The sequence below is a fragment of the Portunus trituberculatus genome, chromosome 18, assembly GCF_017591435.1.
Source record: "Portunus trituberculatus isolate SZX2019 chromosome 18, ASM1759143v1, whole genome shotgun sequence".
NCBI lineage: Eukaryota > Metazoa > Arthropoda > Malacostraca > Decapoda > Portunidae > Portunus > Portunus trituberculatus.
In genome coordinates, this window is record NC_059272.1 from 13505549 (window position 1) to 13529737 (window position 24189).

Sequence of the window (24189 nt, forward strand, 5' to 3'; positions counted from 1 at the left end):
AAAAAAAATCACTATTATAGAAACTTGCTATGAGGAATATTATGGAAGTCAGAAAGGTTTAGAAAGAGACATGGCAGGTAAATTAAGTGGCTAGAAAACTGTCATCAAGGAAAGCAGATGAGAACAATCAAAGATACATTGCCAATGGACAGACGATAACTTCGTGTGTGTGTGTGTGTGTGTGTGTGTGTGTGTGTGTGTGTGTGTGTGTGTGTATGTGTGTGATTTTTGTGATTATATATAATATGTGGATGCTGTCATGGTCGTGGAGATGTAAATGAAGGACAGAAATTACAAGAAAATTATATTGACTTAGAGAAATTTATTCAATGGAATTCAGTGCCAATATGTAATGCGGGAGAGGAGAGAAAATGAAAAAAGGTAAAAAAAGGAAACCTATAAGAAGGACGAAATGGTAGCAAGCATCAATAACGGTAAAATTATACTTAAATAAGAGAGTTTTGCACTACGAAATTGCATTATTTTTAAGCTTCTTACTAGTTTCAGTCTTCCAGAAAAATATAAAATTGCTAAAGTGGCCACGAACCCATCAGTGTTCTGCCAGTAGAGCTCTACATCTTAGGTTGATCAACACAGATGGAAGACTTTGAGGTCACACCTTGAGGTCATGCTATCATGTCAAATTAAAATTTACAACAAACACTACAAACTTTTTTTTTTCTTGTTGCTGCACTACCCAAGCAATAGTGAGAGATTTGTAAAGTATAGCACATAAATAACATATAACACTCACGGGCTGGCGCATAAGCAGAGTGCTGTTTCCTCTGGGTTGTCACGTCCCCTATCAATCCCATATATATATATATATATATATATATATATCGGTAACGGCGTATTTTCTACCAATACTACCGATACTTAAAAAAGAATCTATTACGTCGTGTATCTCACTCTGCAAGTTGTTTTGTTAAGCAGACTTTGGATGTTTTATTGCGATAGAAATAAACTGATGATAATGCTAAATTATTTCGTATAATACAGCGTACTGAGTCCATGGTGCGCAGTAATAGAATATATTTTTTGCTAATGAGTCATCACTGCTACCCTACGTGTACGAGACAGGTCAGTAGTAGACTCGTGGCCTTGCTACATCCTTTACCGCAGCTCAGAGAGAGAGAGAGAGAGAGAGAGAGAGATGACCGCCCATGCACATCTTGCTCACTCGCATACTTAAGACTTGTGGATTTATCTGTGTATTTTTTGTATTTCTTTGTGTGTGTATTTACCTAGTTGTATTTACCTAGTTGTAGTTTTACAGGGCCTGGGCTTTATGGTCGTGTGGCCCCGTCTCCATATCTACACTTATCTAATTTTTCTTTAAAACTATGTACACTCTTTGCTGACACCACTTCCTCACTCAAACTGTTCCAAGTCTCAACACATCTTTGCGGGAAACTAAATTTTTTAACATCTCTCAGACATCTTCCCTTCCTCAGTTTCTTACTATGCGATCTTGTGCTTCTAATGTGATACTCTTCTCTCAGGATTAGTTTCTCATTATCCACTTGATCCATTCCGTTAATCAATTTATAATCTTGTATCAGATCCCTTCTCTCTCTTCTCTGTGTGTGTGTGTGTGTGTGTGTGTGTGTGTGTGTGTGTGTGTGTGTGCTTGAGTAGGCGGGTGAGCAGATAGATGGGTGGTGTGTATTTGTATATAGACAGACACACCACAGTCTGCTGTGCGTACGTGAGTTAAGGGTTACCAGTTTTGTCATGTTTTACTTGTTATCTATAGGATTTTAATTCTTCTGACTTGTAGTCTATAAATAACAGTTCTGGTTATAAGATAGCTGTATGTTCGTATTAGTAATCAAAGACATTTATTGGAATACAGTGGCATATGTTGCTTCTCAACTTCTGCTCTGCCATCTTTAACCCCTAATTTTATAGAAAATATTACAACTAATTCAGATGTATGAGCAACAGAATCATCACCCAATGGCTCCCAGGCTAAGCACTCAGGAACACTCATAATGCAATTCAAGATAAAAACGTAACAGTGCAGTTTTAAGTAAGGCAAAATCTTCCATTGCAGTGTTACCAGACTGGACGAAACTTGAACTGATGTTTATAATCTTAATTTAAGGTAAAACCCAACATTGCAGTTTTAGTGAAGACAAAACATTCTAACACAATGTCACCAAACCGCTCGAAAGGCACACCCAGAACCAGCCTTGAAGTTTTGTTTATAATGACTCGTAACTGAAAGTTTAGTATATTCAATATATGTACTATATAGTACATGATACTGATTAGCAAATATTTTCATTAAAACAAGGAAAACTCTCTCTCTCTCTCTCTCTCTCAGACACACACACACAGACACACACGGCCCGGTAGCTCAGTGGTTAGAGCGCTGGCTTCACAAGCCAGAGGACCGGGGTTCGATTCCCCGGCCGGGTGGAGATATTTGGGTGTGTCTCCTTTGACGTGTAGCCCCTGTTTACCTAGCAGTGAGTAGGTACGAGATGTTAATCGAGGAGTTGTGACCTTGTTGTCCCGGTGTGTGGTGTGTGCCTGGTCTCAGGCCTATCCGAAGATCGGAAATAATGAGCTCTGAGCTCGTTCCGTAGGGTAACGTCTGGCTGTCTCGTCAGAGACTGCAGCAGATCAAACAGTGAAACACACATTGAATGCCACGGCAAAAGAGGTCATCCTTATACACAGCGGTCTTGGAAATTGTGTGGATAGCTGCTATCACATGTAGTGATTCCTATTTAAATAAAAATGGTAAACACCTAGAAGAAAAAAAAAAAAAAAAAAAAAAAAAAAGACACGAAAGACGGAGATAGAGACATTATTCTTACTGTGTGTGTGTGTGTGTGTTTTCCGGCCGGATGTTCTGTAACCTAAACAAAGAATACGTGAACACATTATAAGATAACACACGGAAGACAAAGAGGGCTTGATAGGTCATTAGCATTTAAATGACACTCTACATCCTCAGTGAGACCCCAGACATACCTCTCCTTGTCTCTCCTCAGGAAAGCTCTAGTCCTATGTGACAGAGCCCTGTGTACTTGTAGCGGTTCCCAGCAAGTCTGGCAGCGCGACTCTCCTCAATACTGTCCAGCGTCTCCACCCGAGGCGAAGCCGCTCCGTGACCTTGGGCGTTCAGCCGTTCACCTACGCATTCCTTGGCAGCCTCAAGAGTCTCACGTTTGAAGGTATCCCATAGCTCTACCGGGTCCTCGATGGTGTCGAGCACTCCAAAATGATTGGAGACTGTCACTGCATACTCCTGGGCACTTGTCAAGTCCTTCACTTTCTCAAGATGAAAAACAGTGTGGTCACATCTTGGAGGCTTTCTGGACTTGACATGAAGCTTGAGTGTACCAACAACAAGCCTGTGATCAGTTGCAAAGAACTCGGCACTCTGAAAAACCCTGCAGTTCTGAAGGATCCTTCAACGAGTACTAACATAAAGGATATGGTAGATCTCCTTCGCTACCCTTCCGGCATTACTATACCAAGTCCAGCGGTGCAGCGCTGGTCTCTGATACTAAGAACCTGTAATTCTCATCCTTCTGGATCTTGCAAGATTCAGAATGAAAGAGCTGTTGTTGTTCCTGGTACCAGAGCCATGGGGACCAACACATAACTCGTAGCCAGCTCTTTCAGTGCCAGTGACAGCATTAAAGTCGCCCAAGACAATAAGTGTATCACGACAGGGACACTGGTCCAGTACAGAGTCAAGTTTGACGTAGAACATCTTCTTTTCAGTTTCACACACCTCGGTAGGAGCGTGTACTGCAACAACAGATATGAAGCCTATACTGTGCTTCAGCCTTAGTCGCATTATATGCTCATCAACCGGAGTAACCTCTACAACGGTAGGCTGTAGTCTGCTGGAGACACCTATGGCTACCCCCTTGACATGGTGACTATTGTTCATGCCGGACCAATATTAAGTAAAGCCCTTACTATTGGTCTCACCACAGCCAGGTCTCCTTGTCTCAAGTCCCACCATATCCATATGGTGATCCTCTGAGAGGCTCAGGACGTTCCAGGAGCCTACACATAGAACCCTCTGAAGGTTTACCCCAGGAATGGTTCAACGGGCAGGCGCCACGTCTGCAGCCCTTCCAGCACCCCCAAAGTTAAAAATGGAGCAAGAGGATCTTCCCATCCCTCTCAAGACAGAAATCTCGCGAGGTTTCCTTTGCATCCATCATATGGGTAGGCAAGCACAGTCGGACCCCCCAGCAGAACCAGATCGGGATCGTGGCAAATGGCTCAGCCGCTCCTAGAGCCTCGATCCCGACCTCTACCTCTAACTCTGGTAGTGGCTGTGGACTTTTTTACAGGGAGGGGTTGCAAGCCCCACCCCAATCAGCTAGGTCAGCCTTGGACAGGGACACTGGTATCCCTGAGGGTAAAAGACCCTGACTGCCAAAGAAAGGACAGAAAAGGAGGCAAAGACAGCAGAAACAGAAGGGGACTGAGCTATGGAACGTGAAGGGCACTCACTTCTCACTTGGATAGAATCCACCCACCACCTATGACTTATTATTTCTCTATAGATTGTTCAAACTGGACAAATTGTGGTATACACGTCAGTTTTCATGGTCATAAAATATGATACAAATAAATTAATAAAGTTTGGCTATTTCTTTATGTGGACAGTGTCCTATCTAGATTGTAGGGTAAATGTTTGTTCGTGATCACCCTTCTTATTTTTCACAACTTCTAATTTGTCCTAACATCATTAATCTAACTTATGTAAACTAACCGAATATAACCTAATCTAATCATACATCACAGCTAACTTAACCTAGCCGAAAAATAACAATAATAATAATGATAACAATAATAATGATAATGATAATAATGATGATGATGATAATAATAATAATAATAATAATAATAATAATAATAATAATAATAATAATAATAACGCCGAACTTAAAAAAACACACACCTACGACTGTAGACAACAATCTTATAGACTGGTTTGCAATGCACTGTTTTCAGTATCAATAGTACTCATCGTATCGGTATAGGTATCGGTAGTAGTATTGGTATTGGCCAAATTATGTGATATCGGTATCGGTATGAGTGTCGGTCAAATTCTGGCATCGGTACACCTCAAATATATATATATATATATATATATATATATATATATATATATATATATATATATATATATATATATATATATATTAGAGGTTTACGATACCAGAATTTTGACCGATACCGGTACAGATACCGATACCAATGTCATGAGTACTATTGATATTGAAATATATACCTGTTGGTGGGCTTCCCAATATGCTGGAAAACCCACCAGCAGGTGAGAGAACCAGACTCCTTATCAATCAACCATGTTTTATTTTGAACTGTTGTTGATAATCTGCAGTGACGTACGTGCAAGGATTGATTGATTGATTGATTGATATATTTATTGGTCAATCAATCAATCAATCCTTGATTACATTCAAGTGTGTTGTGTGATACATGTTACCTAACAAAGTTCTAAACAATAAAGAAATGAAATTCCGAAACCTTACGTCCTTCTCCATTTGTAAACCTTTGGCAGTAACCTGTAACATACCCATAGTTCTGTAAATATCTGCAACCCAACATGATCCAGGACCTGGCAGGAAATAATAGCAAGCATCATAAAAACGAAACTCCCACCAGACAGGATCAAGCTTCTTCGGGCTCATGGCAGCTGAGCGGCGCGCTCCTCGATCTCGTCATTTTGCTCCTGAGCTGCCATCAGCCCAGCAAGTCAGCAAGCAGTCAAGATAGGAATCGTGCTCAACGTTGTTGTTGTTTTTTTTTTGGGGGGGGCGGAGGGGGTCATATGTATTTAAGATTATAATACTCTCTCTTTGCAATTTATCTAAACAAGACAGTAGCAGGTACAATAATCAAATTAGACCACTGGTGTAAAAATTTATATATGTATATTGAAGAGGACATTGCAAATATCTATTTAGAGAGGATACATTCCACATGATCAGCAGTGAAATTATTCCTGTTGATCTGAAGTGGGTAGACTTTTCCGAATGTTCGTTTTCATGGGTTTAGGTTTAGTCTATCTACAACTCGATGTCGTATGATGTTATACTCGTAAATATGGTAAGTTTGAAGAGATGGTATATAATACTCAATGGCAGGGATATGCTGCCAAGAAAGAAAATATACAACATAAAAATATAAATTGATAGTTGTTTGAAACGGATCATTGTTGGATAACGCCATATATGTATATAGAACTGATACTCATTTTTTTTTTTTTCTTATCTTTTCACTATAAAGCTCACACCCACGCCCATCTTGATCTTGATCTTGATGGTACAGGTGACGCAGAATTTCTTCTGGATCAGGCCTTTGTATCGGCAGCTCCTGTAGGGAACATAAAGAACACCAGACAACAAAGAGGGCAATCACCATCTTTCACACCACTAGTTCCTGCATCTGGCACGCCACATTCTCTCCAAGAACTCTTTCACAGCCGCAATCATCCTTTCATTCGTCTCCCCACACAGTCCCAGCAGCAACACCATCCATTCCCTTCCTGTCATCTCCACTCTGTCATGCCCCAGCTCCCTCAGCACCACTTGCATCATCTCATACCTGTCTCTGGCATACTTCACACACTCCACCACCACATGTTCCACTGTCTCATCCTCTCCCAAGTCACACATCTGGCACACTTTGCTGCGGGACTCTGACCATCTATAATTCCTTGCATTCACATCCATGCACTGTGCCCTAGCTCGGAAGAGAAGATCACCACCCAGGCTTCCGTCATACCACTTTTCATACATTGGGGCCTCTTTCTCTCTATACCATACCAAGGTACTCTTTTGCTCCATCCTATTTCTCCAGTCATCCAGTCCCACACCTTTCACTACTCTGTCTATCTCACTCTTCCACTTCCTTACATCCCATTCTCTACCTTCTCCATTTCTAACAATCATACTCCAGTCTCTCTCTAAATGTCTTCCTTCTACCTGTTGAAAACCCAACTACTTACTAACCCACTCTTTGCTACCAGCCTGACACACCTCTTCCCCACTTGCTACTCCTGACATTCCACAGAAACACTTTTCTCACTATCCTTGCATCATTCATTCGTTCTAACCTAGCCTTATACTTTAGGGTCGCTTTCACATATCTCTCTCTAAAAGTGCTCCAACCCATATCACCCCTAAGGGCCTCTACTGCTGCATATCTAGGTGCATTAAGTGCCATTCTTGCAACTCTATTCTGCCCTATTTCTAACTTATCTAGTTCACTCTCATTCCAAGCAATCACATCCATACCATACATGATGCTCGGAACAGCCACGCTCTTCCAAACTTCTCGCAGCACGTCATATTTACTCGCCCTCATCCTTGCTGCACTTCCTAGACGACCTACCCACTGATTTGCCATACTTATCTTCTCATTCTTAATCTTTACACAGCCATCCGGACTCATCCACATCCCCAGATACTTATATTCATCTGTCTGCTGCACCTCATTCACTCCTAATCTCCACACATGGTTCCTCTCATCCTCTGACCTATGCACAACCATTACCTTACTCTTTTCACTACTAAATCTCACTCCAAAATCTCTTCCATACCCATCTACTACATCAAGCATACTCTGTAGCTCTTCTGCCGACTCACTCATGACTACAACATCATCTGCATACAAGAGCACATCTATCTTATCATTTCCCACATTTACACCTGCATTCATTCTCCTCATTCTAGCAGCCAATTCTTCTGTATATAAGCTAAAGAGGGTTGGTGATAATATGCAACCCTGCCTAACTCCTCTTTCACTCTTCACCCAGTCTGTCTCTATATCCCCTAGTTTATACTTAGCTCTTGTATCCACATACATACTTCTCACTATGTTAACTATCTTTGCACTTAACCCAATTTTTTCTAACACCCTACCTAGCATTTCTCTGTTTACCCTATCATATGCTTTCTCTATGTCTAGGAAACCTAAGTATAGTTTGCTACCATCCCTTTTCTTTCTCTCAATCAATTCATTCACCACAAACAGATTGTCTTCTGCTCTCCTGTCCACTCGGAATCCATTTTGCTCTTCGCCTAACACTCCAACTCTCTCAATCCATTTGCACAATCTCTCATTCAACACCGCACTGAACACTTTGCCTACTGTGTTAACTAACGCAATCGGCCTGTAGTTCCTCAACTCATTCTTACTCTTATATCCTCCCTTATGCAACAAGGTCACCCTGCATTCATTCCACATTCTCGGCACTCTCTCCTCCTCCCACACCTGGTTGAACAACTCAGTCATCCTATCAATCACTACTTCTCCTCCATTTTTGTACATTTCATACGGTATCTCATCCGGCCCTGCTGCCTTCCCATTCTTCTGCTTCTTCACACATTTCTCCACCTCCTCCCTGCTGATCCTTTCATTCAACTCATCTGCATCCTTTCTCTCCAGTGACACATGTCCTTCATCCACATCAAAGACCTCACTTACACCTCCAATCTCTTCCCAAAACTCTTTTATTGCCCTTCTCATTTCTTCCTTATCAGTCACCACTGCCCCATTCACCTTCAGGCTCTCCACATTCTCACTGTTAGGCATCCCTCACCCCTCAGGAATCTATACCATTCTCGCCCACCTTCCATACCTTTCTCTCTAAGGGACTGAATCACACTTCTCTCACTTGTAACTTTAGCATTCATTATCTTTCGCTTCGTCATTCGCTGCTGACTCACATACGCTGCCCATGCATTCAGGTACTCCTTTCAGCTTCCTCACTCTCATGTCTCCTCTTTCTTAACTGTCTGCACACCCTATTCAGTCTCTTCCTTTCCTTCCTAGCATCCCTGATCTCATTATTCCACCACGGCCTACATGCATGCTTTCTGGCACTTGTTCTTGCATACCCTATCTGGCTTACTGCTGCATTTCTCACATTTTCTACAAATCTATCATTCAGTTCATCCACGTCGCTTAGACTTTCATCCTCCCAGCTCCTCTCACTCAAGTCCACCTGGAAATTCTCCCATCCTACATCTCTCAATCTCCACTTTTTCCTCTTGGCCTTGGCATTTGTTCCATCTCTTCCATTCAACTTGCACTCTAACACCAGCATGTTATGGTCTGAGACTATGTCAATCATCCCATCTTCATCAATCCACATGCGGTCAACAACTTCACGCATTCTCCCATTCACTAGCATGTAGTCAATCGCAGACTCCTGGTTCCTCCCACTCCAAGTCACTCGTCCTTCAGCCAGGGTCTCATTGAGATTCTCCAAACTCACCTCATTCACAAGCTCATCCAGCATCTCACCGTTCCTGTTCATTTGTTCACCTAACATACCTATGTGGGCATTCATGTCTCCCATAACAATCACTCTCTCCAGCATACTCTCTTGCAATCTTTTTCAAAACACTATATTTTCTGCCATTCTCCTAACTGCTCTGTCGCCTTCCACTGTCATATACACTACCACTACGACTATCCTCTCAGCTCTGCCACTTTCACTCCTGCACTCCACTCGAACAGCTAGCACGTCCTCACTCTCAGCACTGTCTCCTATGTCCAGCTCTTCCACTCTCAGGTTCCTCACCTTTTTGTGGAGCAAGGCTACGCCTCCTCCTAACTTATCCTGTTTTCTACGCCCTTTCCCTATCATGACAAACTCATTTCCTTCCATATGCACCACGTCCCGCAGGTGAGTCTCCGTGATACCTACCACATCCAAGCTCCATTCATTCAACACAAGCGCCTACGTCCGTGTTTGCTTTCACAACGGCCCTATGTTATGGTGGTGTTTTTACAAAGAAGTCTTTTTCTAGAACCTTTTCCCATTGAACTACATTGATAGTCACGGCACGGCAATTTCTGATTATCCTTCTGAAACCTTTACTATCTGCAGTATACAATGAATGAACACGAATGTGAAAATGACGTCACTGCAAGCCAGTTTTTTTTTTTTTCTATTCATACGAATAAAAATACTTTTGTAATTTGTATTTAGTGCAGATAGACCATATGTTATGAATGCATTGCTGTAGAATGTCACATTATAATGATTTATTCTTATAGGTTACGCAATAGCATCTACTGGCCTATTACAAAGAAACTGGGTAGTGTCCAAGTGTCGCGGTGCAGGGCGGAGCAGTACTGTGTGTGCTTCTCTTCTTGGGACAGCTCCTGTGTCCATAACACCTTCTAACCATGAGTACAAGTATGATTGTGTGCTGTATGTTGTGTGATGTGCTTAGTATCATATTACAACCCCTTAATATCTGCCATGGGTTAGCGGTTGGCGACTAACACCAGTAGCCAGACGATTGCTAATTAAATGTACTTATATCTAGATCTCCGCAACCCTAACAACAGCTTTCCTAAAGTGGATCTTGCTGTCTAACTTTGACCCGTGATACAAGATCATTTTTCTGTAGGTGTATTCCTTACAGGGTATATATAACTCATTGGATCGCCATAGTGGGAGAGAAAAACAAGACAGTATACATTGTGTTAGTGAAAGTCTCGTAGCTCCCCCACAAGTATCACAAAACATTCCCTAAATTGATGCAATGCATTCACCAGTATCCTGTCATTCTATCGACTAATAATTAGCAATCTGACAGGAAGTCTTGCCCTACTCTAACCCTCCCCCTCGCTCTCACTCTTCTTTTTACTAGATCATTGGCCACTGATATGCTTCCCACTAAATTGAAAGAATCAAGTATAATTCTGAATTTTGAAAGGGGTGTATGGCATCTTCCATGAAATTACAGATATTGCAGCCTAACCACTAGTTGCTGTGAATTATTAGAATGCATTGTTCTCGGTTGTCTCAATGATTACATTAATGTAAGTAATCTTTTACCTCATGGGTTATTTGGCTTCAGGAGTGAAAAGTCAACTGAAGATTGATTATCACTTTCCTATAATACTATTGCCAAAGATATATACAGCTGACTTGAGTTTTTTCCTATTTATTTTAATTTTTGTTTTGTTTGTTTATTTTTACTTCTTCAAAATATTTGATGTCAACATTTGTGCTGTTGCAGAAACTTTCATGTTTTGGTGTTTTTGGTGTAATTCTGCAATGGATAAAAGACTTCATTACACAGAGAACCATGTTACTTCTAGCACTTGGAAAGTAGTTACTAATGGAGTAAATTTGCCACAGGGATCTGTTCTTGGTCCCCTTCTTTTTTTCTAGTATATGTAAACTATTTGCCATGATATATTAGAGTAAATGTAAAATATTTCTAGACAACTATAAGATCTATCCTACATAATGTTCATCACTTTCTCACCCAATTGTAGATATAACTTGGTTGTCAGCCGAACATCTACATCTCAAAAATATCTTTCTCAGGGTCTCTCCTTAAACTCAGAGAAATGTGTTTCTTTGAGATTTGTAAGAGACACATTTCCTGGACATAATCTTGGACCATACAACAACTACTACTACTGTACTTAGATGGTAAAAACATACAAAAAGTAGATAAATGCAGATCTTAGTTACAGTTCATTAATTCCTGCATTTTCACATGCACATAAAATGATTGCTAACAAAGTTTCAGGTCTGGCAACTTATTTGTTAAAAGCAACCATCTGCAGGTCAAGGAATTTTATGCTAAATGTACATTATACATGTGAAACCTTTATTAGAGTACTGCTCATGTCTATGGAATTTCTAGATATATGGGAGACCTAAAGATGTTGGAATCTATCTAAAGATCATGGGCTTTACAGATAGATGGCATAGCAAGACTTTCATAGCAAGATCAATTACCAGCACTTGATCTCTTCTCACTGAATGGTCTGATTCATGCAAACTTAATTAAATGTTGGAAAATCTTTCACTCTAATTTTTCTGAGGATTTATTCACTCCTGCAGCTCTTGAGGATATACTCATGGCCATAGGTTCAAAATTGCATATCAACTTAGCTTTATTTATCTCAGATCTCAGATCTCTTCCTTCAATTGTGTTTGATTGTGGAATGTTTTGCTAGACAATGTTATTGCTCTGAATTCCTTGTAAGCTTTTAAAACATCCCCTTCGGCCCCATTTTTAATTATATGTACCTACTGCGACTGCAGCTTGGTTTGAACAACCTAATTGTTTTTATTGCAGAAATGGAATCCTTGTGGTTCAAAACCAAAGAAAACCAAAGTATCTGTTTTATAAGTAAAGTTTTGCGCTATCAGCCCAAACATGTCATGAGGCAAGCCATACCCAAGGGCATGCACTTACATGTACACAAAGCACGGGCAGCCTTCAGAGATGACTCTGTCAAAATTTGAGCACTTGGTGACGCATTGGGAGTATTCTATGAATATTTTAATTTGAATGATGCATAACATGCATCTCCCGCAGTTTTGAGTTTTTTTTTGTTTTACCGACAACAATGTGTCATCACTTGCAGGCTATGGGTTAAGACAGTCCTTCACAATAACTTTTGGTGATGTTCTGAATAACTTTGTAGAATCGTAGATTATTATTTAACTTTCCTGCCACTGTCTTACTGCATTTCAAGACTGGATTTTACAAAATAGTTTTTTTCTTATGGGTACATATTTCAGTCAATTCTTAGTTGGTCTTCAGTCTGGGTTTTCTTTGTCTTGGTTGACTGGTGTACCCATATTATACAAGTTGCCTTTCTTGTATATATGTTACTATCCCTTTGTCTGGGAACCAAGGGCAGCAAGCCAGGTGAGTAAAAGGGTTTTCTAAATGGCATGCAGTAATCAGACTGACTCAAGACAATCATTTTGATAATTATGTGACAGTCTCCTTACTGACATTATGCTTATGAAGCTTGATAAGGTTGTTTTAGGTATATTTGTAGGTATCTGTAAAATAATTTGAAATGAAGACATGAAGGATTTAATGATATATTAAAAAAATATTACCTGGCTGTAAAAAGAAGTAATACAAATTCATACAAATGCCACATTATTCCAAATGAAAACAAATCTCAGGTGACTAGTGGGATGTGGAAGAATCCAACTCATGTACCATCATAGACCAACTCCTTTAGTCCCACATCATCTGACTCAATGGAAGAACACTGTTTTTCCTTTGGCTAATATGGCTTACTGAATTCCTTCCACTGTTCTGTGTCATTTCATCTTCCATATTGCTTGACAGTCTCTATTTTAGTGACATATATTTTTGTGTTTCATATGGTGTCTTTAAAATTTAAATGTTTAAATTTTTAGACTTCTAAGAACCCAACTTTTTCTTCATGTAATAATGATGAGTGCAATTAAAGAAAATAAGTCACCCTAAAAGGCAGAAATTAATTTTGTTAGAAGGAGGATGAAAAGGGGTAAGGAAATAGGTATAGACAAAATTCCAGAATTTACAACAATGCATGTGATTAAGAAATGTTTGAATTAGTTTTTCAGAGTAATGTTGAACCACTTATTATAAGTTAAGAATGAATGTCTCTGAAAAATGCAAGGTGCATTCTCTTTGCATTCAGATCACACAAATCTTGTTTTATGTAGTGTAGAATTAATAGAGATTTTGATATTTTCAATTTCAATTAATCTTAAATTTTTTCAGATAAGGGGGCATTTGCTCCATCAGCACCTCCTCCATATGCTCCACCTAGCTATTCCCAGGCAGTGGGAGGGGTGCCACCTCAGGCTCCATTCACACCTTTGCAGGGTGAGTTGTGAACCTATTACATATACAAGTATATAATACAGTGCAAATATGAATTCATTGTGTAAAGTTATAAATAGGTAAATACATGTACAAATTACATCCATAATTAGATACAAGTCTCTTTATGGATTATTTGTATGAAATTATACATGTATTGGGAGCCATGAAGTTCTACAGGAAATTTTTGAATCACAGACAGTTAACAATCTTTCTGCCAATAAGCTACCATTTTTCCATTGGTCAGGATATTATGTGTGGTCATCATTTCCTATGGAGTATGTTAGAATTATCCAAATGCTGTCATTTATTCACCTCCACATCACTCAATAAAGTTAAAGGTGTCAATATACAAAGGCTGTTGTAGAGTTTTAGGAACAAAATCTTGCACTTTGAGTCTTAGCAGTAGTGAAGTAATGTAGATTATAACCATGGGTGTGAGTGTGGGGCTCTGTATTAGTCACTCATCTTAAAGGTGAAATCAACCCAATATATAGTGAAGTTTGTCTTTATCCATTTGTTTTTTTCATGTATTTATCTCTACAAAAGTGACTATCATGATGTGTATGTTCATATTTGTCTTATTAAGATGTCTTCATCCATATATCTATAGTTACTTCTGTCTGTGTCTATCATTTCATATGTCAATCACTTTATCAAATTTCTATGCAGTCTGTATCAGTTTATTTACTTATTCATCTTATCAGTGTGTCCATTTGCACATGATATGCATCTTTTATCCCCATCATCATTTTGAAAATGTGCATGTTGATATTATTCATTCTTTGTTACATGATGTTACAAGGTGAAAAACTCAGTTAAGGGTTAAAATAATTGCTTAATGCATTAGTGGTATTGAAAGTTGTGTTAGAAAGTATATATATATATATATATATATATATATATATCGTTGGCTCCCACTCGTGTCCGAGTACTGGGTCCTGTCGTTAGTCAAACGTCTCCTGATAAAGAGAGGTGGAGGAAACGACAGAATGCCAGTCGCTGAGTATATTGTTTTGGGTGGTCGTGGCTGCGCGACGCCACGCACACTTGGCCCACATCGTTTCCACCGCGGCTCAAGACAGATGAGACAGGCAGTTTCTACGATGTTGGTTGCATCGGGCTGCCGAGTTCTTGATGTGTCAAGGCCCGCCTTGTCGCCTGCCCGCCAGGCGCTGCCATCTTCCGCCAGCGCTGGATAGCTCCGTCGTTGGGGTCTTGTTGGTTTGATTTTGGAGTCTTCCTTCTCCTAGCCTTTGCCTGAAGAGGCACACCCTACAAAGCAGCAGGGGGTTTGGATTTGAAGTTTTCCTTCTCCTAGCCTTTGCCTAAAAAGGCGTACCCTACAAAGCAGCAGGGGGAGGGAGTCTGAATATACCGTCAGACCATTCGGTCACTTGCATGCATTCTGTAGAAACGGGGGAGACCGCGGGAAGGTAGCATGCAAGCAGTTAGGAGGCAGAGGCTGTAAGGGGCTTAAGACTAGCTTAGCCTAGACGCATGCACTCCAATCACCCCCATATATATATATATATATATATATATATATATATATATATATATATATATATATATATATATATATATATATATATATATATATATATATATATATATATATATATATATATATATATATATATATATATATATATATATATATATATATATATATATATATATATATATATATATATATATATATATATATATATATATATATATATATATATATATATATATATATATATATATATATATATATATATATATATATATATATATATATATATATATATATATATATATATATATATATATATATATATATATATATATATATATATATATATATATATATATATATATATATATATATATATATATATATAGGATTAAAATAATAATGCATTAGTGGTATTGAAAGTTGTGTTAGAAAGTATATATATATATATATATATATATATATATATATATATATATATATATATATATATATATATATATATATATATATATATATATATATATATATATATATATATATATATATATATATATATATATATATATATATATATATATATATATATATATATATATATATATATATATATATATATATATATATATATATATATATATATATATATATATATATATATATATATATATATATATATATATATATATATATATATATATATATATATATATATATATATATATATATATATATATATATATATATATATATATATATATATATATATATATATATATATATATATATATATATATATATATATATATATATATATATATATATATATATATATATATATATATATATATATATATATATATATATATATATATATATATATATATATATATATATATATATATATATATATATATATATATATATATATATATATATATATATATATATATATATATATATATATATATATATATATATATATATATATATATATATATATATATATATATATATATATATATATATATATATATATATATATATATATATATATATATATATATATATATATATATATATATATATATATATATATATATATATATATATATATATATATATATATATATATATATATATATATATATATATATATATATATATATATATATATGGTTGGTGGGTGGTGGAAAGAAACTCAGGAGTAGCAGGAGTATTTTATTTCTCCAACGTTTCGCCCATAGGGCTTCTTCAGTGAGAATGACAGGCAAGAGATTTCAAGATTTCAAGATTTATTAAGAAAAGGGGGGGAGGATACAAACAAGGGGTGGTACAGTACAAGACACAAAAACAGAAATACAGAAATACAGAAGAGAAATAAAGTTGCTGGGCGGTCCAGCCTGCTATTGTTGTATACACACAGATACATACATAATTAAATAAAGAAAAGAAAAGAAGCACAAATAAAAATAGACAGAGTTAAGGACATAAAAAAAAAAAACATTATGCATGAATAAGTTGAAAAACAAGAGATGATGGTCACCCGTCCAGGTTCACGTCGGACACAGCGGTGCTTAACCTCACTGGCCCGGGTGGTCGCTCGTCCAGGCACGGCCGTGCAGGTGTTTATTTAACTGCACTAGATTTTTCCTTCCGAGTCCAGGGCGTTTTTCTAGTGATCACGGTGGGTTTCGCGCCATTTTTGCCGGGGATGAAGATATGTACCAGGCATCCACGAGTAGGGATCTTCGCGAAGGGTGGTTGATTTCTTCGTTGTTCCACTGGGCTCCGGTATCGTCGTCGGCTGCGTGACTATTGCGGCTTTGGACTTCGGCAGCCGCTTCTTCTTCATGACCCAGCCGTCGTCTTTTTCCGGCTCGGCGGAGGGAGGCTGGATGATGGAGGCTCGGCTCGTTTTGGTGAGCTGGGTAGGAGGAGCTTCTCCTTCACTGTCGGTTCCAAGGACGTCAACTTCTCCCTCCTCCTCGTCGTCGTCATCTTCGTCTTCCTCCTCGTCTTCGTCTTCCTTTTCTTCCTCGTCTTCCCCATCTGCTGCCGCTACGTCGCCGGTCGTCTCCTTGAGCTCGGATTTGTCTTCCCGTTGCTCAGATTCTACTTGGGTAGTCGCAGCCATTGTAGCGTCTCCTGTGCTGCCTCGATGAGAGCGGCTCTTGGTGGTGCGGGAGGGGTTGGTCAGGGTGCACAGAGGAATTTGAATGGGAGGCAGGCCGTTGTGCTGCAAGATGACAGGTACAAGCTCCTGCAGGCGGTGGTGGTCTCTTCCCGCCAATGCCTTGGCCGTGAATATACAGGCCATTACTTTCTCCTGAATATCCTCCTCTGTGCGCTTTCTCCACGGTGAGTGCTGGCTGTTCTTCGTTGGAGCAGAGGTTGGTCCGACAGGAGCCACGTCCCTTGCCTCCGGTCCCTTTGTCCCCTCCTGGATGGCGAGAAGGACTTCATCTCCTTCTCTCGGCGGCCGATCTTTAAGAGCCCGGGTGAGACCAGAGGCATGGCAGAAGATATCTTTTCCTGTACGTAGGTCTCCTATAAACCCGTATCCCGCCTTGACATTGTACCACTTAACAAGCCCAGAAATGACAGGCCTGTAGGCAAAGCAGTATATATACAATACAAGTGGATCACGTCGCGGTGCGCTGGAAAGTGGAGTGCGCTGATTGGTCTCTTCCAGGTGGCCTCCCAGTAGCTGAGATGGTGAACTGCGCCGCTACGCGGGATAGGCAGACAAATCCCTCTCTGTGGTTCGTGGTTTTCTCCTCTGTGGTGATGTATGCTGCCTCGACTGTTTTCCTATCCCTCTTCTTTAATCCTTTGCGTAGGGTCGTCGCTCCTACCCAGTTTGGTAGGTGGCCTTTGTCCCGGGCGTGCACCACTAGCGAGTTAGAGGTCCTGTGGTGGCGCATGTCATTTTATGTTCATATATCCTCTTCTTTAGTCCTCGCCCTGTTTCGCCAATATAAGGCACGAACATCCACTGCACGGTATCTTCTAGATAACGCTGTCCTCGTTTTCTGCTCGTGGAGGGTTGTTGGTAACGATGTCGCCGTTTTCTTCCCCGCAGTGGATTATCCTCAGGCCAGTCCTCGCGGTAGACGGGATACCGGTGCGTCCTCTGGTCGTGCCGTGCATCGAAGAGGACGGCACCGTATCCTGTCTACCGCGAGGACTGGCCTGAGGATAATCCACTGCGCTGGGAAGAAAACGGACATCGCTACCAACAACCCTCCACGAGCAGAAAACGAGGACAGCGTTATCTAGAAGATACTGCAGTGGATGTTCATCTTATATTGGCAAAAAACAGGGCGAGGACTAAAGAAGAGGATATATGAACATAAAATGACATGCGCCACCACAGGACCTCTAACTCGCTAGTGGTGCACGCCCGGGACAAAGGCCACCTACCAAACTGGGTAGGAGCGACGACCCTACGCAAAAGATTAAAGAAGAGGGATAGGAAAACAGTCGAGGCAGCATACATCGCCACAGAGGAGAAAACCACGAACCACAGAGAGGGATTTGTCTGCCTATCCCGCACAGCGGCGCAGCTCACCATCTCAGCTACTGGGAGGCCACCTGGAAGAGACCAATCAGCGCACTACACTTTCCAGCACACCGCGACGTGATCCACTTGTATTGTATATATACTGCTTTGCCTACAGACTCAAAGACGCCGCTCAACAACACTCAACATCACCCTGCACCTGGGTTAAGCCCCAGCGACTTTACTCTCCTACTAAAGCTCACTTCTTATCACCCACCTATTCTTCCCCTATCCCCACTTCCCCCCTCCTACTTTTCTATCTATCCTGATCTGATCTGAGGCCTGTCATTCTCACATCATCACCAGACATAATACTTGCCAATAACAAAACATACCATAACATCAACATAACACAAGGACCAACAACGCCATCAGATCACCTACCAATACTAATAAATATAACATCCCACCCCATACGAACACCAACACCACCCACATATATAATGAAAAAAACTAATTGGGATGAATTCAAGAATAAAGCAATAAATACAACAAAAGACATTAACACCAACCCATACACACACTAGACACATCAATAAAACAGTGGCTAGATGGAAAAACAACAGCAATGCAACAAAATATACCATTATCCACACACAAAACTCTGGTTAAACCAATATATAATAAAAAAGTCAAAGAATTACAATGGTGGGCAAAACAATTGCTAAATAACAGCCTCAGAAATGGCTGGACCTATACAACATACACCGCCTACAAAACCATAAAACAAAATATAATAAAAGAATGCAAAGAACAAAATAAAAGTAACTGGGAAAACAAAATAAAAACACTAAATAAACTGTATGCAGACCCACAAAAATTCTGGCAGAATATAAAAATACTAAAAGGCAACCAAACCAATACTAATTCACATCTAGTAGTAAACAATAAGAAAATACACAAAATTGAAAAAAGGAAGAAATATTTAGAGATATCTGGAGCAATGTTTTTAGAATAAACCCCATGGAAAACCTACAATATGATGCAGACACGGAACTCAGAGTTAATAACTACCTAGAAGATAACAAAGTCCAAACACTACCTAATATACAAGGAAACCCAAACAATTTATCCAATGACACTTACTACACAACACCGATCACAACACAAGAAATAAAACAAACAATAAAACAATTAAAAAACAACACACCTGGGGAAACAAAAATAAATAAAGTAATATTACAAAACTTACCAGACAACGTGCTCGAAATACTCACAAAACTATTCAACATCGCTCTCTCAATGGGATACTTTCCACAACCATTCAAACACGCCAGAATCATACTCATCCCAAAACAGAACAAACCATCAACTGATCCAATTAACTATCGCCCAATCTCACTTCTGGAAGTACCCGGAAAAATCTTCGAAAGAATAATTAACAAAAGAACAAGAACTTTCCTAGACGCCAATAAAATCCTACCAGACTCCCAACATGGTTTCAGATCAGGAAGATCAACTGACACAGCAATAGCAACAACAATAGAAGTAATCTCAAAAGCAATTTCAGCCAATAAACTCTGTTGTATTGCACTAAGGGACGTATCAAAAGCCTTTGATAAAGTTTGGCAAAACGGATTAAAGTTCAAATTAAGTCAATTAAAACTACCCAACATCCTTCACAAAATTCTATGCAGCTTTCTAGACAATCGCTCTGCCTCAATATCAATAAAAAACTACACAGGACCATCATTCCAACTTCACAGTGGGGTACCTCAAGGCAGTAGCATCTCACCCACACTCTATACCATCTACACCCACGACATTCCATTACCACTCACAGAAAGCATAAATATACAATACGCAGATGATATCACACAAATAATCACATACGCAGGCAAATCAAAAAAAAATGTTAGCAAAAATAACAGAAAGAGAAATAAAAAACATTAACAATTACGAGAGAAAATGGAAGATCAAAACAAATACACAAAAATTTACACTACTACCCATAACGTTGAAAAAAACTGAACCAGTAAACATAGAGGGGCAACACATACAGTACGCAAAGGAAGCAAAAATATTGGGCCTAAAACTGGGAGTAAACGGATACACAAAACATGTAAAAGATATCACAAACAAAGCACAAGTAGCCTTAAACACTATCAAGAGATTCCAGTTCTTAAATACAAACATAAAATTACATCTTGTAAAAGCATGTGTACTACCAATATTAACCTACCCGGCTTACGCTCTGAACGCTCTATCAAACTCGCAAATACTAAAACTACAAAGAAAACAAAATGAAGCACTTCGGTTTGCTTATAATGAAAAACATCCATTCACCAAAAACACAGAAGAACTACATAAACTTGCACAATTGGATCCGATTAACATAACAGTACACACAAGAGGAAATTATATAAAACACAAAATGATATACACTTTAAAAGACACAACATATCATATAACAATAAACGAACATGAACAAGGACAAGAACATAGTTGGTTTAGGAAACCTATTAACAAAATATCAAAGCTACCACCCAGACCACTGTACACAGGATAAAAATACTATAAATACAAATAAATATATAAATATACACATATATTCAAAATAAAACAAATAAATAATAAACAAATAACAAAAATAATAAGCAAATTAACCAGTGCATAAATAAATAAACAATTAAAATAAATAAATTAATAAAAATAATAAAAAATAAAAAAATTACCAATGTAACAAATAAACCACTCTATATGACGGCTATTCCGTCATCTTTCAAACTTCCACTTCCTTCATACTCTCAACCATACTTTATCTTCTACTCTCTATTCTTCTTTTCTTCTCTTGAGTCTATCAACACACCGATCCGATCCGATCCTGTCATTCTCTCTGAAGAAGCCCTATGGGCGAAACGTTGGAGAAATAAAATACTCCTGCTACTCCTGAGTTTCTTTCCACCACCCACCAACCCACCTGTTCCACATTGTTATATATATATATATATATATATATATATATATATATATATATATATATATATATATATATATATATATATATATATATATATATATATATATATATATATATATATATATATATATATATATATATATATATATATATATATATATATATATATATATATATATATATATATATATATATATATATATATATATATATATATATATATATATATATATATATATATATATATATATATATATATATATATATATATATATATATATATATATATATATATATATATATATATATATATATATATATATATATATATATATATATATATATATATATATATGAATGTGTTTTGGTTAAGATAGTACATACAGTACAAGCATTGTTGGTTGTCATGGCAACAAACAGCAACACACTCCAGTTTTCTTGATTTGGTATTCAACTTGATATTGTAGTTTTGCACTCCTTTTCAGTGTTGATAATTTATGAAGTTTAAAAAGTATTGTATGGTTTATATATGTTCATGTAGTTCACATCAATAACTCTTACATTTTAGTGATATGTGGCAACTGCTACAAGATTCCATTATACATTAGTCACTGCAATTTTTTTTAGAAAGACATTTTTGTTGCATATGTGCTGATTTGTTTTCAGTTTTGATGACTTTAGATGAACCCTGAACATAATCATTCAAATTGACTGTAATGGATAAACAAGGAAAAAGAAAATAATGCTATTTTTTTTTCTCTAACTGACTGAAATGTGTCTATTTATGTTAGATAAAGTTTCATTTACATGCTATTTCATTTGTAGATTTATAGCAGTACAAAGTCAGTCCATGTGAAGTGAAGTTTATTGCACCAAGAATGCTATGGATGTGCTGTGTGTTAATCATGGAACAGTGCATATCCAGCATTGGCTCAGTGAAGTGCTTTTTTCAGATCTGCATTACATTATTCCATTTTTCCAAATGATTGCATCATATTTTGAATCTGTTATTTAGACAAAAGGGGAAAACTAATGTGAAAAATGTGTTACTAAGTGAATGATATATATATATATATATATATATATATATATATATATATATATATATATATATATATATACATATATTGGATTATTATTATTATTTCTTATTTTTTTATTTATTTATTTATATATTTTTATTTTCTTTTATTTATTTTTTTTTTTTGCAAAATTTAACTTTTTATAAGTTTACAAGTTGTTCATGAAGCAGGTATGGTTGAAAGATGATACCTAAAATATGAATGGAAAAAAAACCTTTGAAACAAGACAATGGGGTTGCCTCAAGAGGACCAAGAGGTGGAGACCCCCAGAACTAAAGTGATACACAGTGCCACTTCACTGATAGTTCCAAGGAGAACAAATGAAAGAACTTTAGCTGGCACTCCTCCCTTGTGGGGCTGGTATTCACAGCCAAACACTGAAGGATGCAAGGGCTCTCTTATTGCCCCTCTCCCTGCTCCAACTACTCCAACTTCCTTCCAGCTTGACTCATCATTTCATGCTGCTATTAGACAACGACTATTTAACAGTATGTCTAATGACAGGATGTGATATGTTTGCATAGCTGTTAAGTATTTAGATTTTTCAAGTTAGATCATGTAGCATTTTTATTATTTGAATATTTCCCTACTGGCCTGTTAGTGTTAGGGATGGTAAGCTTAGTTTACAGCTAAATGCCCATAAATTCAAAATCTTGACAAAGTAGAAAGAATGGCATGTCTATTCTCACTTGTAGCTTGTATTCATCTAACATTTTTTTTTTTTTTTTTTTTTTTTCATGTAAGAAGGGAAATCTGGCCAAGGGCAACAAAAATTATTATATAAAAATGGCCACTTGGTGTGGAAATGAAGATAAGACGTAATCTTTAAACTTCCTGTGTTTGTGAGTTAGACAAGCAAGCTCTCCTCTGTACACATCCTGTGTGTGTAATGATAATCAACAGTTTAGTAATACAAACTAATAATACAATATGGGCAGCCAACAGCTGTGTGTATTTACCTAGTTGTATTTACCTAGTTGTAGTTTTACAGGGCCTGGGCTTTATGCTCGTGTGGTCCCGTCTCCATATCTACACTTATCCAATTTTTCTTTAAAACTATGCACACTCTTTGATGACACCACTTCCTCACTCAAACTGTTCCAAGTCTCAACACATCTTTGCGGGAAACTAAATTTTTTAACATCTCTCAGATATCGTCCCTTCCTTAGTTTCTTACTATGCGATCTTGTGCTTCTAAAGTCATATTCTTCTCTCAGGATCAGTTTCTCATTATCCACTTCATCCATTCCGTTAATCAATTTATAAACTTGTATCAGATCCCTCTCTCTTCTCTGCTCCAAGGTTGGTAGATCCATTGCCTTTAGTCTCTCCTCATATGCCATCCCTTTAAATTCTGGAACCATTCTTGTAGCCATTTTTGTAGTCTCTCTAATTTTCTTATGTGTTTTTTTTATGGGAGTCCACACAACTCCTGCATATTCCAATCTAGG

The 24189-nt window shown here is 37.6% G+C and overlaps 1 protein-coding gene across 3 annotated transcripts in view; it reads left to right on the top strand.

The window, feature by feature from the left end:
* The first annotated feature begins 9561 nt into the window (after nt 1-9561).
* The window catches only part of LOC123505449 (LITAF domain-containing protein-like), a 47199-nt gene continuing 32571 nt past the window's right edge, over nt 9562-24189 (top strand). For 2 of the 3 annotated variants that reach the window (XM_045256739.1, XM_045256741.1), the window contains exons 1-3: nt 9562-9703; nt 10078-10219; nt 13566-13670. In XM_045256739.1, coding sequence (XP_045112674.1) covers nt 10210-10219; nt 13566-13670 — 115 coding nt within the window. In that variant the 5' untranslated portion in view covers nt 9562-9703; nt 10078-10209. The remainder of the gene's footprint in view (nt 9704-10077; nt 10220-13565; nt 13671-24189) is intronic. The other variant, XM_045256742.1, reaches the window with a different exon arrangement.